We start from the raw sequence: 19,727 nt of genomic DNA, 5'->3' as shown, positions 1-19,727 counted from the left end.
ATGCACAGCGAATATAAGCCTTATTGTAGACGATGCCGCTCCGTATAGTGGCTACATGAGGGCGCATCAGCAGTGCCATCACGGGTGACTGTCTCTTGCATCAGGACTTTCGTTTGAATCACATATATACTAGCATCTATTAAATGCTTTCTTAGCAACATGTTCGCTTGAAAGGAAAATAAAAGACACAAAATCAAATTGTGTTGCGTGGTGAATTTTTTTTTTTTAGCTATTACTATGTTGTATTAACAATTCACAATATATCTGGAAAGCAAAACAATAAAAGTCGTTATCTTATGCTGACACATGGGTATAGAACATTGCACCCTATAGTCCAGCTTTGATTTTATATCTTTAATGCTCACATTAAGTGTAACATACTTTAAAGCGGTTGTCTGGTATTGTGGCTCAGACCAATTCCATTGAATGGGACTGAACTGCACCTAGGCCATAGGACCAATGTATATACGTGATGTTACTGGCCTAAGAAGAGGCCTCATCATTCACCGAAGCACTGCAGCCTCATACAGCTGATCAGCTGAGCCCGATACTTGTCCTGACATTGACAGCCGTCCACCATCGCCTTCGTTTGCCGTGGCGTTGTGGTTTGTGAATGAGAAATCTTGACTGAACAGACAGGAACCGTATCACCTTTACCAATGAATCCAAGTTCTGTTTGGGATCCCACAATGGTCGGGTTCTAGTTTGGAGGTCAAATGGTGAGTGCTTCATTTCTGCTTTATCTGTGGAGAGACACACTGCCCCAACTGCTAGTGTAATGATTTGGGGAGCAATCTCATGCAACAGTCAGTCGCCCCTAGTTATATGCGGGACATTAACAGCTCTGCGATATGTGTTGGACATCCTGCGGCCACAATTGTTTCCTCTCATGGCACCACAGCAAGTGGGATAGAGATACAAGGTGGACTTTGAATGTCTACAAGGGGAAGTTATACTGAGACAAGGCAACCACTAGCCGTGTGCAATAAGGAACTGATCTAGTGCTTAGACAATACATAGCTGCACAGATTTATTTGCACATGAGAAAATCAAGCAAGTTGAATGTCCTGTAACCTGTGGGCAGAGCAAACTTCAGAATCTGGAACAACCTCTGCCCAGCCTGAATATTCTATTAGATTATATGTGGGGAGCCTCAGACTTTTAAGAAAATTTAAATAAAGGTTCTTTTAACGTTTTATTTTTTTCTGTTTAGACAGTTAATGCCATTGGGCCTGAAGCCTATAAGGAAGTAGGAAGGTGCAGGATATTGCAATGACGTCAACGTGACCTATTGTGCCGAGTCTCTCAGGATGACGTGAAAATCACAGTGCAGGCGTTCGTGATGTCATTACGCGAGACCCGCCACAGGAGTCATCGCAACTGCAACACAGGAGCTCAGGCCACATTGCAGATGGCAGTGGAGAGCAGAACACAGTTGAGTATTTAGTTTTTTTTAAATGTATTTATGCTGGCAATACTGAGCGTGGCGGGAGGCCATTATATATACTACAGAGGGGGACAATCTATATACTACAGAGGGGGACATTCTATATACTACAGAGGGGGGATTTCTATAAACTAAAGAGGGGGGAATTCTATAAACTAAAGAGGGGGGCATTCTATATACTACAGAGGGTGGCATTCTATATACTACTGAAGGGATATATATATATATATATATATATATGAATAAAGAGGGGACATTCTATATACTACAGAGGGGGGGATTTCTATAAACTAAAGAGGGGGGCATTCTATATACTACAGAGGGTGGCATTCTATATACTACTGAAGGGATATATATATATATGAATAAAGAGTGGGTCATTGTATATACTATTTTTGTATGGGACCTGGATCTTTGAGGTTTCTATATAATAGATTTGCTACTGATAGATAAGCATGTTAAATATAAACCTCTCAAATCTCAAAGAAGCAAATTCAGTGTCTCCCCCTGCATTATTCAGATGATTGAGTGTGTACCAGTGGGCACTCTTTGATAATAAATGGGATGATTTGTAATAGGCTTAACTGATATCTACTACTGTACATTTTAAGGCCATTTTTCCAATTTCTGGGAAAAAAAATCTTTTGTATTTTGTAAGCTGTAGCACTAAAACCCTGCAAGTACTATTTGATTACCTGTAATACAGGAAAATAAGTGAGCGGAGGTTGGAAAGACTATACAATATGGCTCTTAATTCATTCTTCACTATGCTAAAAGCAGCGCTGGCCTTACAGGCATAAACACTATCAGTGTCTCTAATGCCTGATCAGATGCTGTATGGTTTGCTTTTCCTGATGACTGACATGCTACTGTCGAAGTTTACTGGAGAAACAACTGCAGCATCTTTAATAAAGAAGCACAATTTGCTGTGATTTACTTTACTCATGCAAGTCATTTGGGATGTGGCAATTTGTTTGTCTGCTTTTTTATGGTTTTGATTCTGGATAGAAGAGGAGCCTCACAGAATCAGAGATACGCATGCCTGAAGCATCAAAGTTGTGATTTGTCACACAGGGACTATATTTTTTCTGTTGACAGTGGAGGCTTTTTAGTGTTTTTTTTTTATATGTAACAATTCTACAATTTAAAAGTATGCAGAACTAAATGAGAAATTGTGAAGTTTATCTTTCTTCAGCACCCTAAAATGTTGTGTTTGTAGTGACCAAACGACCAACTCAAATTAGGGACACATTAATGTAAGTTCAAATATTTTATGAGTGAGGGTTCACTTGAGATAACTAGCTTTGGCTAGTTCAAAGCAGAAAACCAAAATGCCCGGTCCCCTCCGATAGACGATACTTACCCATCCCTCCGGATCCCTGTACAGCCTCCGCTGAATCTCCCCGTCACGCGGATCAAAACATCTGGCAACGGGGGGAGCAGCCAATAGCAGGCTGCGATGGTGACCAGCCATCCTAGCGTGACCCACGATGCTAGGGAGGTCACCGTTGCGGCTTGTTATTGGTTGCTCCACAAGTCGCCGGATGTTTTGTTCCGCGTGACGGGGAGATGCAGCGGTGGCCGTGTGGGGATCCAGAGGGATGTGGGTGCTGGGGACCGGGTATCATCTATAGGAGGGCCCCAGGCATTATGGGGTGGTATTTCTACTATTGGATAACCCCTTTAATAGTGGAGTATTATTATAATAAAAATGCTAATTTCAGAATTCAGAATCCATATATGGAACCTCTGGAAACTCAACGACCTCATGTACGAGTGGTGTGACTTAACAGTCATGGAGCCATCTTTTTTTAGTTATTTTTTATGTAAATGTATTTTAGCAGAAAGAAATGTTTCACATCAGCCACAGAAAATGATAAATATGCATGCTATTCTATGATAAGTCTGACTGTTCATCTGATGGTTTGTTTTCTAGCCCCTATTTCTTCTCTCCTGAACAGTCTTCTAAGCTAATTTGCAACCACATATAAGCTAAGAAGATTTTTCAGGAGGGGCAAGAGAGGCGAAGTCATGAGACTACAAGTCTACCTGATTTACCAAAGAACAGTTTTCAGGTGCTGCTACATGGTGTGAAACATAGAATCTGCAAATACCAAACATTTTTTGTTAAAAAAAAGAAGAAAAAATTACTACCAAAATGTGTTAGCCTATCAATAATAAAAATGGATTAAAATGTTGCCATACTTTTTAAGTTGACTATACACATTAGCTTTTATTATTGGATCTTGCAGTACTTCTGACAAGCCAGATGAGAAACGAGAGTCAGAAATGTTTATAACCTGTAAGATGTTATTTTTCCCCAAAGATATAGAGAGCAGAGATGTCAAGTAGCCATCTACAGTATCTCTGGCAGCAAAAGCCACATATCTTTGGAAGCCAGGTCTCCAGAATATAGGACCCCTGCCATCCAGCTCTATTAGGTAGTAACAAAGAGATTGCCTTCTGCCTGACGAAGGGCGCCAACCTAAAATTGTGCTATATTATATACAAAAGCAGTGTAATTTGTGGATCTAAATTGTATCAATGAAAGTCACTTAAAGCAGACTGACACGGAAGTACTTTTCTATTCACAGTTGGGCATTAGAAAGAGATTTCTGGTCTCAGCTAAGCAATATCAACACTTACCATCACACCCTGCCACGTGATATATGGATTCGTGCAGGAGCTTAGCATGTGGTCATATTCAATTGAGATAAATATCAATTACAGTACCTGCCAATCTCTCTTGTAGCAATAGCAAAACACAATTTAAACTGACTTCTTATTACATGCACTGCGGTTGGTATATACAACATATTGAACAAGGCCTTTAGGTGAACAAAGTCTGTACACTGAAACCTCTATGAAATGACCACCAAAAACTGGAGTAAAAAATAAAGTGTTAATATACATAGGTTATAAAGGAACTAAACAACTGTATCTGAAAAATCTGCTGTAAAGGAGGGACGGTCTTCTCAAGGAGAAGATCTTTTTAAAAAGTTTCACTGAACCTTATTTTCAAAAATGATTTTGCTAACATCATAAGAGCCCATATAACATCATAAGAGCCCATATATATATATATATTTCAGATTAGAACACCTTCATGTCTCATTTATTATTATGTGCAACATTTTAAAAGATCGCATCAGCCCACTGGTGTACTTTTACAGACATAGGTGTACACCAGTTGCACCAAATATATTATTACGGTGTGCCATTTCATAAATTTTGATCAACCTCACAAACCAAAGATAGAAAACTAACACCAAAACCACCACAAAAGAAAATTGCCCCTTAATGTATATATTAAGCACACTCACTTCACTGAGACTGGTTCAAAAAGAGTGTATTGAAATTCTGCTAAAAACCTCCTTTTACTCGTGTTCTCTACATGATGCTCAAAGTAAAAGACAAGTTAATAGTTTTTTTTTTAGTGGTCTCTAGTATTTTACATTACTAATGTTGAAAGAAAGGACACAAGTTAATAGTTTTTTTTAGACTGGAAATTCTTTAATATATTGTCTGCATAATGGATTTACTGACATTGTGAATATTATAAAAGCTAGACTAGTCAATAGTTGTTAGTTGAGGTAATTGTGTCCTTTCTTTCAACATTAGTAATGCAAAATACTAGAGACCACAAAAAAAAAACTATTAACTTGTGTCCTTTCTTTCAACATTAGTAATGCAAAATACTAGAGACCACTTTGCATTCCTTCTCTCCACTGTTAATATGCATATCTAGGCCGCATTGTGAAAATCACAGGATATATATAGTAAACTCTGTTTTACCAGAACCAGTTACTTAAAGTGGTTCTCTGGGATTCCGATATTGATGGCCTATCTCAGGGATGGACAAACTACGTCTCTCCAGCTGTTGTAAAACGATAACTCCCAGTATGCCCAGTCTGCCTACAGCTATCAGCCTACAGCAGGGCATGTGGGATTTGTAGTTTTACAACAGCTGGAGAGCTGCAGTTTGCCCATCCCTGGCCTATCCTAAGGATATTTCAACAAAATCAGATCTGCATGGGTCCAACTCCCAGCACCCATGCTGATCAGCTACATGAAGAGGCTGTGGAGCTCTATGATCACTTAGGCCTCTTCTAGGCCATGTAATATCATGTTAATCAGTCACATGACCTAGTGAAGCTCAGCCCCATTCATTTGTGAATGGGGGTGAGCTGCAATACCAAGCACAGCCATTATCCAATGGATGACACTGTGCTTGGTAAGCTGCTAGAAGGCTGTGGCACCCACCAGAGCTTCAGTTATAAATAACAGGCATCTTATACTTGATGTTACTGAAAATGTGTCCAATTGCAGCAATAAGAGAAGGTAGACATGCTGCTGATTCACCAGTTCTTTAAAGCACCACTTCTGTACTATAGTCTCAAGAGGCATCAATGTGAAAGGAATTAGGGTACTGCCACACGGTCATGTTGTCTGATGCAGTTTTGGCAGCCAAAACAAGGGTGAATTCAAAAAAGAGAACTTGTATCTGTCCTTTATACTTTCTTCCCTTTTATGATCCACTCTTGATTTTGGCTTCCAAAAGTGCACCAGGAAACCTGACCTTGTGGCCTTACCCTTAATCATTCACCAAAGGTCCTGCCTCCAATCAAAGCTACGGATTCACAGGTTCAAACAGACCCTGAAGATTCTGCTACAGCAAGTACTACTGTTCTAAGATAATAAATTGCTCCAGAAAAGGCAAGGGCCAAACGATTCAGACTCCTAAAGCTCAGAGAATTACTCAGAATATTATTTCTAAGAATACTTCACACTCTCTTTCTCTTTACAGTTAGGGACACAGATGACACATCATTTGGGTACATTCCTTATATGATGAGTTTTGGACTATTATTAGAGGCTAGTCCATGTGGCCAAAATGTCATATACTGTTAAGGAGATAGAAACTTGTAAATGGCCTAACCCTTATTCTCTTATGGTATTGCTGCATTATTACCTTTGTATTTGTTTTTGTTCTAGTTGGTGTCCCCCCTTTCTGCCATTGTATTTTTGTCCCTTCTTATGATCTGCACCTGTTTTGCCTCTTTTAATGCTGATATTATGTGGGCACTGTACAAGATGGCACCACCAAACCCTGCTGGTATCATTGGTTATCTGGAAACAGAGTCTCCTGTATGCCAGCTTGAAGGAGTAGCTTGGTGCTGACATGGGGCAGTGTTACTGCTAAATGCTGCATCGTGGTATCACTGCAGAGGGGGGGGGGGGGGGGGGAAGGGCAATAGGATGGTCTAAAAGTCAGAGGAATGTGGCTGGAAAGTATAACTATTAAGAGTCAGACAGAACAGTGGAGAGGGAGGCTGGCTGCCCTGAATGCAACTACAAGATCTACAGTATCCTCTTGACAATAGTGTGAGTAGAGAAAGTGAGAAGTAAAGGGAAAATTCCATGAGTATTACTCATCCTCTTGAGTACCGGAATAAAGCATGCAGACATTACCATTGTGTTCTGCAAATATTTAAGTTACTGTTAAATTTTAATTAAGATTAAAGCCTAACAGTCCACTAAGGGAGATTATACCCTGTTATATAGGTTTTGGACTAGAACTGTATCTGTCACATTTTGGGTCATAGTAGAGGAAAACCTCTCAGAGACCCAAAGTGACATTGTAAGACGGGCTGTATGCTAACATCAATTTGGTGTGGCCTGACTTGCTGGAAACATATTGGGGTACATTAATTAAGACAGGCATTTTAGATGCCGCACTTAATAAATCCCTATAGCTAGTGGAGAATCCGCCAAAGTTATCAAGAGGCACAGGCATCTCTAACTTTGGCGCATCCAGCGTCAGTTCTAAATGTAAGACAGCTTTCAAGCTGTCTTACAGATAGAACCATCCCCTTGCCCGCCCACACCACGCCCACAATTTTATTAGGTGTATTTCAGTATAATAAATGACCCCCATAGGGTTTTAAGGGGTTGCAGCAGTGACATGCAAGTATATTGCATGTGATCACTGCAGCCAATCACTGCATGTGACCACTGCAGCCATTCACTATATTCCTCAGCAGAATATAGCACATGTATAGCTGTATACCTGTGCATCACTGATGCTACCTTGTATACCTTGTATACAGAAGAATGTTAGTATAGGATGCTTTTTATTTTTGCTTTTTATATTTAGGCATTTAATGTCATTGAGTGATATTAGGATAACTCAGACAACCCCTTTTAGGATCTCTTTAAAAGGTCATGTTACTTGCTAATAAAGTCATTGCTCAACTGTTATATCTGTGTTGTTCTGGGAAACCCCTCTCTTACTCACTGCGAATGCTCTAAATTCCATGGACTCACATGGCTGATAAAGATGGTGATGAAAGGTTATCTGGGTTCAACCTTCAAACAAATTCTAATGAAGTAACCTAACAAAGTCAGACATTGAATTGAGTACAGTGCGTTGCAAAAACACTTTTCTATTTCTGACTAATCTCAGGGTAATTTATCATGTTTCTGTCTTTCCAGAGTAGAAGAAGATATTAGTATATCATGGTCTATGGTGCTCAATGATATATGAAGCTTAGTTTGCTGCCAGTTGTAAAAATCACAGAACAGAGTGGCCTAACTGGGAGGAAATGCTCAAACCCCAAATACTGTAGGACCTTGGCACCTATAGGACAGTGTTCATACACTATAGGTAGGTTAGCGGTAGGTCCCATACTACACAGAGATACCTTGGCGGGGTGCATGGGCTACGATATGTTCCTGACATCAGTGTGAGGGTTTAGCCTCGTATTGTCAGTTGCATACTATTGTGGTGCACCATTTGCAGCGATCTATTTACTCTTATATTTTCATCCACACATTATTTCATCTTGTGTAGGATGTTTTTGTGGTACATGTGGTCCGCTGCCGGCATCCTCCATTGTACGCATTTTTGCTGTGAATTGCCGTTAGCAACGGATCACATGTGGAGGATCTGCTACCCCGGTTATAAATACGCAACAATATTGGAGTTTGAGCATTTCCTCCAACTTTATTCTGTGATTTTTCTTGATATGTATTGAATGTGCGGACGTTTATCGTTGGTAACATTCTAGTGCACCTGGTAGCCTGTGTCACATGGCTTGCTATAGGTGGGGCTCGCAGTCTCCTCCCTCCTCCCATTGTATTAGTGATCTTACTTTGGAGGTATGTGGGAGTTTGGCTGTGAGTCGGACCTTGGCACCTATCGGACAGTGTTCACACACTTTAGGTAGGTTAGCGGTAGGTCCCACGCTACACTGAGATACCTTGGTGGGGTGCATGGGCTCCGATATGTTCCTGACAGGAATATATTGGCTAAAATGTAATTTTTTAACATCAGTGTGAGGGTTTAGCCTTGTATTGTCAGTTGCATACTATTGTGGTGCACCATTTGCAGTGATCTAACTGCTGCCAGATGTACTCTGAAATTATTTTATAAATGATAACCACATCTATTAGAGATGATAAAGGAGACTGTAGAGAACTACTTTTCAGAGACAACGTCGGTTATGTTCTCAGTTGGAAACTAACACCATTTGATAGAGCATACATTTCAAAATACAAGGCAGGCCTTCTCATCTGTAACCCATAACTGGGGTAAATGGGGAAATACACAATCGACATGGTTAAATTGTCTGTCTAGACTGTTCTCCATTTCAAGTAATATCCATTTTATATACTGAAGTTACAGTATGTGACATGCTTCCTTTCACTTATTCTTATAATTGCTTGACAATTACATTGTTTCATGCAATAACATACAGATTATATGATTATTGCATTTGCATCTTGCTGGGTTGGCATGTTGCAGTAGTATGAAGTGAGGGCAAGGTGAAGCATGTTATCAAGGATGGACTTGGAACATAAAGTGGCCCTAGAAAAAATACTAATAGTGGCCCTGTTTTGTAGTTGGGTCCAAATTGATGGAAGGCAGGGCCAGCAATACCATATTGTGGCAGATTATGCCACCCCAACAGAGCCAAATAAGACAGTCCATCACAAAATACATCCCCAAAAACGTCCACTGGTTAGCAGTGCGGAGGGCCCAGGCGGCCCTCTGGGCATTGGCCCACTGGTAAATTTCCCTGTAAAGTCTATAGCCAAAACGCCCCTGCATGTTATAAAATGTAACCTCTAACATTCACAGCTCAGCACCCTACTGCAACATGTAAACCCAACCTTATTGCAGATAAACATCATTTGAAGTAGACTGTTTGCTGTAGGTTAATAATCCTTCAGGAAATATTGTGTTCTAGCCAGGTTACATTATTTGATGTGGTCTCATAAGCAGTGAAGCTGTATAATCTGTGGCCTTGTTACACATGTCAATAAGAAGCCAAAAAAACACAGACGGCTATGAATACCTCTGGGGGCTTTTCTTTAATATTGCATTCTACTTCGTTTTGGCTAAAATAACTTTTTTTTATTGGTTTTTATTAAATTTTTTCAACAGCTTTTCCTTATCTGCACTAACAGCTCATAAACACTCATTATAGCTAAATGTGTATCAGTTTGATAAGAACTTAGCTTAAAGAGGACCTTTCACCGGTCCTGACATTATAATATAACTTGCTGGCTGTGTAGGGCATACTGAAGATATGTTATAGCGCTTACTATATTTACGCTCCGTTTGCCCACTATGCCCCCTGTTCTGGTTTCCGCCTGGTATGTAAAGACCTCCCTGTTTCTTAGGAGGTGTCTCTTTCTACCTGGCTGTGAGCCGCCCAATCGTAGCGGAGAACGTCACAGGGAGAAGGAGACGCCCCTTGAGAAATGGTATAAATTTACATACCAGATGGGAAACGGTGGGCACAGCGGGCAAATGGAGAGGCGCTTAGAAAACATAGTAAACGCTATAACATACCTTCAGTATGCCCTACACAGCCAGCTGGTTATATGAAAAAGTTCGGTGAAAAGTCCTCTTTAAATGAGTCTTTATGAGCTGGCAGAAGCTCAGAGATAAGGGCTACAGATCGAACTGTCAGAGCAGATTCCTAAGGCCCCTCAGCTCCCGACCTGACCTCCCAGTGCTGCCGGGGTCACATAGCATTATATTAATTTATGATGCTATGTAACCCTTAGGCCCCTTTCACACGGGCGAGTATTCCGCGCGGATGCGATGCGTGAGGTGAGCGCATTGCACCCGCACTGAATACCGACCCATTCATTTCTATGGGGCTGTTCACATGAGCGGTGATTTTCACGCATCACTTGTGCGTTGCGTGGAAATCGCAGCATACTCTATATTCTGTGTTTTTCACGCAACGCAGGCCCCATAGAAGTGAATGGGGTTGCGTGAAAATCGCAAGCATCCGCAAGCAAGTGCGGATGCGGTGCGATTTTCACGCATGGTTGCTAGGTGACAGTCTATTCACTGTATTATTTTCCCTTATAACATGGTTATAAGGGAAAATAATAGCATTCTGAATACAGAATGCATAGTACAATAGCGCTGGAGGGGTTAAATAAATAAAAAAATTAACTCACCTTCTCCTCTTGCTCGTGTAGTTCCCGGTCTATTCTTTACTTCTTTAATGATGAACTACCGGCTAGGACCTGTGGTGACGTCAGATCACATGCTCCAATCACATGGTCCATCACCACGGTGATGGACCATGTGATTGGAGCATGTGATCTGACGTCACCAAAGGTCCTTTAGCCCGCAGCTCATCATTAAAGAAGTAAAAGAAGAGACCGGGAACTACGCGAACAAGAGGAGAAGGTGAGTTAATTTTTATTTTTTTTTTTAACCCTCAATTGATCACCTACTAAGCATTCTGTATTCAGAATGCTATTATTTTCACTTATAACCATGTTATAAGGGAAAATAATAACATCTACACAACACCTAACCCAAGCCCGAACTTCTGTGAAGGAGTTCGGGTTTGGGTACCAAACATGCGTGATTTTTCTCACGCGAGTGCAAAATGTTGATGAGCCATGTATGTGCTTCTGTGCTAAGTTACAGAGTCAATATTGAAGTTGTACTTCTGCCAGATTCAATTACATATTTTTCCTGTACTCTGGCTATTTCAGCTTTTACACATATCCAATGGCCTACACTTACTATTGTGCCTGTATCTGAATTCAAGCTTATTTTATGGCAAAATCTGGTGCATTTTTTGTGCAGCCTGTTTTAGATGTGTGTTCTTTAAATGAATGTAAAAAAAAAGAAGTTTCCAATGCACCTTTCTGGCTTAGTGGATAGGGGACATGTCTTAAATGGAATCTGTCAGCTCCGAAACACACCCAAACAAGAGTAAGTGGTGTATAGTATAAGTGGTGCTTGCATTCTGATGCTGTGCTTCCACAAACCAGAAGTAAATGCATTGAGAGGACTCCTCCTTGAGTCCTCTCCATTATATGCGTGAGCTCAGGAGTCCTCTCAATGCATTTACTGCTGATTTGTTGGAGCACAGCATCAGAATGGAAGTGAGTATGAAGATTAAAATTACATAGTTGGACTCAGCAACACTTACACTACAGGCTGCTTACTCTAGTTTGGGGGGATTAATGGAGCTGACAGATTTCCTTTGAAATGGGACAACCTGCACCAAAATTTTGCCACAAAATTCTGTCACAAAGGAATCCAACCAATAGGTGGTATAAAGCACCAAAAGCCACTGTGATACATTTGGCACATCTTTAGACTGCCTGTTCTCTACATTTGATATAGAACTAATAGATCTGCCTCATTGTGTAGATTAAACTCAAAAACAACATCCTTATTGACTTGACCAGTTGCAGTTATGAGTGTGTAGATATTGATGTGAACGTTGATTTTAAGCGGGGAGGTTAATTAATGTTGTTATCAACTACATATTCGGCCTCTTCTAATTAGGTTTCTGGCGCAATTGTATACTACTTGTAATTTGAAACTATTTCAACTAGTGTAGCATATACTATGCGGTATTAAACATAAATATGCCTAAGTACGCCGCAATCTGTGATATCCCCTACTCACGCCAGGTCTAAAAAAGTAGGTGTGGTGGGGAAGGGGATGGGCCCGTCTAATTTACTACGCCTGGTTTAGGAGTAGAATATTGTCTAAATGTAAGACAGCTAGGCGGTGGTTATAAAGAGGCCGGCGCCTCTACATAACTCCAGCGGATCCAATGTAAATTAATGGAGGACACTATCCCCTACAGTTCACTAGAAGGGGAACCACCAATAGCAATAACCCTAGTTATTTTAGTCAGTTAATTAGCGATTTCATTAATATTATTAGTTACCTGAGGAAAAATGCCATTTTCAAGTTCTTTTATGTTGATTTTTAAAGCATTTTCTAGGACTTAAATATTGATGATCTGTCTTCTGATGGGTCATCAATATTACATTGCTGAGGGACTGACTTCCAGCACCCCTCAACTGAACAGTTGTTGCAAGGTGTCATGGCACTCAAAATAGGGGTCCATTCACACGTCCGTAAGTGTTTTGCGGATCCACGGATCCGTAAAACACGGAACACCGGCAATGTGCGTTCCGCATTTTGCAGACCGCACATAGCCGGCACTTATTAGAAAATGTCTAATCTTGTCCGCAATTGCGGACAAGAATAGGACATGTTCTATTTTTTTCGGGAACAGAATTGCGGACCAGGAAGTGCGTATCTGCAATTCAGGATCCGGGCAGCACATCGTGAATGGGTCCGCAATTCTGTTCTGAAAATGCGGAAACAGAATTGCGGACGTGTGAAAGGACCCTAATTTTAAGGCCTCTATCGCTCACATGGCCTTTGCGCAACCCAGTCAACCTACTCAAATAACTGAGATTAAGTTGCAATACCAAGCACAGCCACTATGCAATGTATGGCACTGTACTTGGTATACTACGAAGAGGCTGCATCACTGGCCTGAGGACCATGGGTCCTTCAAACAGCTTATCAGTAGGAGTGCCAGGGGTCTTCACAATTCAGCTACTGATGACCCATCCTGAGGATAGGTCATCAGTTTTTAAAGAGGTTTTACAGTTGCATAATATTGATGACATATCATCAGAATAGGTCATCAATATCAAAATGGTGAGGGTCTGACACCTGCCATCCATGCCAATCAGCTGTTTGAAGGGTTTATGGTGCTCGTGCTCTGCATGCCGTCTCCTTTGTAGTGGCGTAGTGCTGGTGCAGTGCAATTACAACTGCTCGTCCCATTCACTTTAATGGGGAAGAGCAATTACACTGCATCACTACACATTGCTGATCGCTGGGGGTGCTGGGTGTCGGACCCCTGCCAATCTGTTAATTATGACCTTTCTCTTTTTTTTTTCTAATCTTTTGGTTACAATATTGGAATCCATAATGTAACTCAGCGGGGATGAGTAGCTTGCACAATCACTATTGCCTAGCATATACATTACTTGTACCGTGGTATTCTCAACCTATGGTTTCACTCTGGGGAACACCCTATCATTGATATCATTATTAAAAGCTATATCACTCATTTGAATGTACTGTATCTATATATGAAGAATATAAAAGTATATCACCTGTTTGGCCTGCAGTTCCTTGTGGATAGCTGCTATTACTTGATATGAATAAAGCATAGCCATTATTACATTCAAATATGAACTTCTACTGTACATACATCTTTTCAAAACTGACAACTATTAAGGCAAGCAAGCATTACCTAAATACACCTGCTAAGAACATTAACTTAGAATGGCATCATTTTCACCCCATGGGTTTAAACTTCCATAAAACCTTGTACAGAGCAGCACAATGTATTTTCCTATTTTTAACCTTCAACTACCCTCTTGGCATAAATCAATGGAAATAAAAAAAATAAAAAAAAATCATTTTCACTACAGTTCACTGAGTTTTAATTATTTTCTTTATCGATAGAGCTGTTTTCTAAGTGAAGGGTTTGACAAATGGTTTTATCTGAAGCCCGCTTAATGGATTCAGTCCCATTTCAGGTCTTACTAGAGTGTTTTTTCTACAGTCAGCAGATCCCAATCAATCCATTAATTCTACTTGTTAAATAAAAGATTTGCGCCAAACATAATTTAATGCAAGCAAAAAATACTGCAGTGCACAATTTAATACGGCACCCAGAACAGAAGAGCAAACAGCCATATCTATGGCTCTGCTGAAAAGAGCTGCAGTGTGTGATTGTCCAGGAAAGTGCTGGTGATCTTGGCAGAAATGAAGGCACTAATTACCACAGTGGTAGAACATTTTAAAGCAAATACATAATTTTCTAAATGATCAACTATCTGTTTAACACAGAGATGGACTTATATGCTGCTTTCCATTAAAACTAAAATATCCGTAATTAAGACTCGGTTACGTCATTATTAAATTAAAATGCATCTTACTAAGGCTCAATTAAACATTTGACCGTCACTTCGAGGGGAGTGACGCATTCTGCACATTCAATTGCGCCGATGGAATGTATATGGACGCTATACTACCATTTGCTAAGATTAATAAGCAAATGAAATGGTTAGCTGGGTGAAGCATTAAAGAAAATGACATTTGAATGTACATGAAAGATGTACATTCCAGTGCGCTTGGCAAAATGATTGATATCGTGCTCAGACGTCATCAGCAAGGAAAGTAGTGTACATTTCTCAACTTGCACAGGACATTGCATTAGTTCATCCATTATTTATACGCCATTTTATATGTATGCAATCTCGACTATATTAGATAATAAAAAAAGCGAAATAAAATGTGGCATCATCTTTGATGTATATATATTCGAAAGCATTTCCGAGGTGCTAAGTAGATGCAATGCAATGTGTGAATGAAAGCAGAATTATCTTGTGACTTCATTACTGGCAAAATATTCTAAAAATAGTCCCAACTTACTCAAATGTTTTGCCCCTGGCTATTCAGATGGCGACTCTGTAGTATTTTACCTTATGGTGCAGAGATATAGGGAAAAGGGGAGGAGCGTTGGGAATTGACGCATTGTACTTAAGTTTCTGACATACTGTCCTGGGTTTTGATTAGGGAATGTCTACACTTACCTCCCAAAGCTTGCTTCATAACAAAATCCATACTGATGGCTTTTGATTCCTTCCACTCAGTGTATATTATATATTACATGCAAGAAAAGCAGGTCAATTCCTGTGTTCTAGTCTGAAATACATGAAAAAAGATATACTTATATAGCTTTACATTGAACAACAACCCTACGACATTGAATAGTATAAAAACTGAAAATAACAACCAGTCTCCATAGTGACCCTATACATACTTCCAATGTAACAAAGAATCAAATGAGGTCAAGGAGAGGCATACATGGAAAATAGTTCCCTATAGGTCTCGAGTAACATCAAAATGAAAAGTATTAATTAACGTCTACCTGTGAAGAATTATTATCATTCAGGAGGAATGCATAATTACAATTTCTCTTAATAGGGTTCTATTGCCTTGAAACATGCAGACATTTAGCCTTGAAGGTGTGTCCTATGTGTGACTTCCACCAGCAGCTGGATGGGCTTGTCTACAATGTCTGGTGGGTAGTGTCTAAAGGGACATTTGAAGGTGAGGTGACCTGGTCCCACTTCATAAGTTACTGCTACCTTTACATACTAGCTATACAATGTTAGAAATACACACAAGACAAAGATAAACCAACTAGGACACATTTTAGGTTAATGAGGTCAAGTGCAAGTCACATTGCTAAAGCATGCTTCGACTTCTAAATACCACAATGTGGCTTGTGTTCCCTGCTGTCTCCACATTTCACACTAGGCATAGAGAAACAAAATGTGACATCAAGTACGATGCCTCACACTTTTCACTCTTCTGTTTTGACAGCCTATCTACCAAAATAATAAGTAACAAAACACAAAATCACTCTTCGCAGTAGAATGCGTTCCACCTCACTGCACAACCTAGTGGGTTGCAACATATGATATCCCGGAGAAGTCCTACTCCTGCACTGCAGGTGATAAGAACTGTCATTCTCTCAATACACCACAGCTTGATGCCTCCCTCTACTGGTACTTCAAAGACTGGCACATTATGACTCATTGAATATCCTAAAAAGCAGCACTGATATTTAACATTGGAACCCATTTGCATGTAGAGTTGGAAATGGACCAACAAAATAAAATAAAAAGTTAAACCTACATAACTGCCTGCATGTCACAGTGATATCATATTAAAGAATATTCTTGAAAAAAACTTCTCTGCATTGTATCATTCAGCTATCTAATACTACAACAGTAGATGCAGCATGCCCAGGATAGCTCTGCTGGTCGATAAATCTCAGCACAGTTCTCCAAGGCAGCGCAGGCGGCAACATACTGTATTAGAAGCAATGTGTCGGCAGAAAAGGACATAAGAAGCACAGCAGAAACAGTGACATAAGAGGACACAAGCCATGCAAAGGCTATGCCTGGAATTCCACGATTAGCTCGGCTAAGAAGAATTACCCTGTTATCAGCATGGATGCTCTGGACCTAGTTTCAGCACCAGGCAGGATGGGACAGCTCCCTACCCAGATGACTGCACAGGCAATGCAATCTAAGGAGTCAAGGCAAATGAAAATAACCAGCCAGTACCTTGTCTTCTTGAGCAGAAAGGAGATCCTGCAGTTTGCCTGTCCTTTCAGTAACAACTCTGCACCATGGAAGGAAAAGCTCGCCCCCCTCCCCCTAGAGTATCCTTTTTTTTTCTGTAGCACAGTCTCCTCCTCCCCTAGTCCATGTGTGCTCTCAACAGGAACTGCAGCCGCTGCTGAAGGGCATTTAGGGAAGAGACAGCTTCATGAAGTTACTGTATTCCCTGCTTAATAATGACCAGATCTCACAAGGGCACATGGAGGGGATGCAAAAGGGGGCCTACAGCAGAGAGGAGCAATGCTGGCGCAGCCACAGAGAGAGGTGAAGCAGGAGAATGATCAATAACCTCCCTGTTCTTTCCTTCCATACATTCTCTTTTTTTCAAATCACAGCATTTCCGGAGCATCCCACTTGCATTTATTCGATCCCTCCTTCTAAGCATGTCACCCTCTAGACTATCCAGTTTTTTTCTCTTTGTAGTTCATTATAGGATGACATAATGGAGTAGGGATAAAAAGACCATCATAGGGGGTCGACCACCTTTTCTCTGCTTTGCTCCTGTTTCATTATTTATTGCTATGCACATCCTGCAGGCTGCTCAATGTACAGTAGATTTATGCAATGCACTTTGTCAGCTTTTATTAATGGGTGAAGAACAGAGAAAACTGTTAATGCTTTCAGAATATTTATTGACTGAGCGCGGAGATGTTTGCCTCACCCTACAACGGCAGAAATACCACCTGCTATGGAAAAATCTCCTTTATAAAATGACATGTCTGACAACGTAATTCCAATGCATCTGCTATAGGTACATTATATCCACCGTGCAGAAGTGTGTCTCCATCTACTACATGTGCCTCTATATATATTTTTGTCTTAATTACCCAAGTTGTGACTGTCATAGGTTCAGTAGAATAACTTTAAAAATGAAGGTTTATAGGTATATAGATATATATAGTGGGGATTCGCTCTGGTAGACAGGACAAGCGGACGCAGTATAGAGGCAAAGACCAGTTTGTAACTCAAAAACTTCAGTGTTTTATTCACACTTATGGCAACAAAACAGTACGACAGTCCATTTGCAGTTTTGGTGTTCGTTCACACCCAGACAATTCATACAGCAAAAACAGCCACCTTTTATCCTGGGTGTTAATCCACACCCGGTCGGCATAGCACAGGACAGAGCAGTCCTCCCGGATTCAGGCCTCCAGCCTGGCACAAGGCTCAGATTCCACAGAGATTGGCAGAGGTCCAATGTCAGAGAGAGATCATCACCACCACCACCTGACAATGCTGGCAGTTTTTTTATAAGCCTCTCAAAACCCGGCCTGGAACATGGGGAGTAGTCACCCACCCAGAACTTTGGCTACACCCAGTGAGAGTCGTCCCGGATCAGCTATTACAGCTATACTAAATAGCAAGGTTTCAAACAGTAACTAATGCTGACACATGAAAACTGGCTCTTACTGCACCGAGGCCAGGAACCTCGGTGACACATACCTTCCGTCAACGATGGTCCCTTGCGCCTTCCTACAATATATATATATATATATATATATATATATATATATATTAGCAAAAGGACCCGGCTTTGCACTGGTATATTTCATCTATTTCATTTAATGTTCATGTGGGTCGTTAAAAGATATCGACAGTATCCACTATAACAGTGACCTCTACAGCACCCCGCCCCTTAACACTGACCTCCATAGTGGACTGTCCCCTTAACTGTGACCTCCACCATTCCCTGGCCCCTTAACAGTCCTCCACAACAGCCCACCCCTTTAGCAGTGACTTGCACAGAGGCCACTCCTTTATTAGTGACCTCCACAGTACCCCATCTCTTTACATTCAAATATGAACTTCTACTGTATATAAATCTTTTCAAAACTGACAACTATTAAGGCAGGCAAGCATTACCTAAATACCCCTGCAAAGAACATTAACAGCATCTCGCCCCTTAACAGTGACCTCCACAGCAGTCCGCCCCTTCAACAGTGACTTCCACAGAGGCCGCCCCTTTATTAGTGACCTCCACAGTTCCCCATCTCCTTAACAGTGATTTCCACAACACCCTGTCCCCTTAACAGTGGCCTCTACAGAAATCTGCCCTATAACACTGACCTCCATAGCGGACCGTCCCCTTAACTGTGACCTCCACAGCAACCTGCCCCTATGGTGGCCAGAGGTCCGGTTTTAGGCCGGACAGTCTGGCTTTCAGACTCCCTGTCCTCCATTTGACGCAGGGCCTGGACGGACACAGGGATGTCCTTTTGAACAGCTCACTCTCAGACAGCAGCACTGTGCTGTCTGAGCGCGAGCTGCAGGGAGAAAGTCACCCTCTCTCCCACCCCTGCTGATGACAGAAGTAGATTTTTACCTTTATTTTTTCAATCCCCGTCGGTTGAGTGCTGAGACCCTGATGTACCTATGTGCCAAATTTTGTGATTGTATATACACACATACACTAAGTTTTATAAATTCGATATTGCACGAATCAAAACCCATTCCAAAGCAAAGCTGTATTGCTTTCAACATATAGGTGGGAATTATTCCCTACACCAGTTTTAAGGCATTAAAAAGTTGAAAACCCTGTGTTTGCCACTTTTTAAATACCACTGCTCTTAAATCTAGGTGCAAGTAGCATTTCTATGGCGGCTTCACCTCTTTCTGAGAAGGGGGCTTTACAAGGGTGGGAGGGGGCAGGTTCCAGCAGGTCCAGCGCATTTATCTTCTTTTGCCTGATGTTTTTTCTGGCACAGAAGAA

General features: G+C 41.0%; 1 protein-coding gene across 1 annotated transcript in view; it reads right to left on the bottom strand.

The window, feature by feature from the left end:
* CPLX1 (complexin 1) overlaps window positions 1–17,007 on the bottom strand; it is a 249,378-nt gene extending 232,371 nt beyond the window's left edge. Inside the window, exons 1-2 of the mRNA XM_040420355.1 lie at window positions 16,961–17,007; window positions 15,416–15,527 (exon numbers count right to left, since the gene is read on the bottom strand). Of these exons, the coding sequence (XP_040276289.1) occupies window positions 15,416–15,446 (31 nt within the window). The 5' untranslated portion in view covers window positions 15,447–15,527; window positions 16,961–17,007. The remainder of the gene's footprint in view (window positions 1–15,415; window positions 15,528–16,960) is intronic.
* Window positions 17,008–19,727: the final 2,720 nt, after the last annotated feature.

This window comes from Bufo bufo, chromosome 2 (genome assembly GCF_905171765.1).
Source record: "Bufo bufo chromosome 2, aBufBuf1.1, whole genome shotgun sequence".
NCBI lineage: Eukaryota > Metazoa > Chordata > Amphibia > Anura > Bufonidae > Bufo > Bufo bufo.
This window is presented reverse-complemented; position numbering and strand designations above follow the sequence as displayed.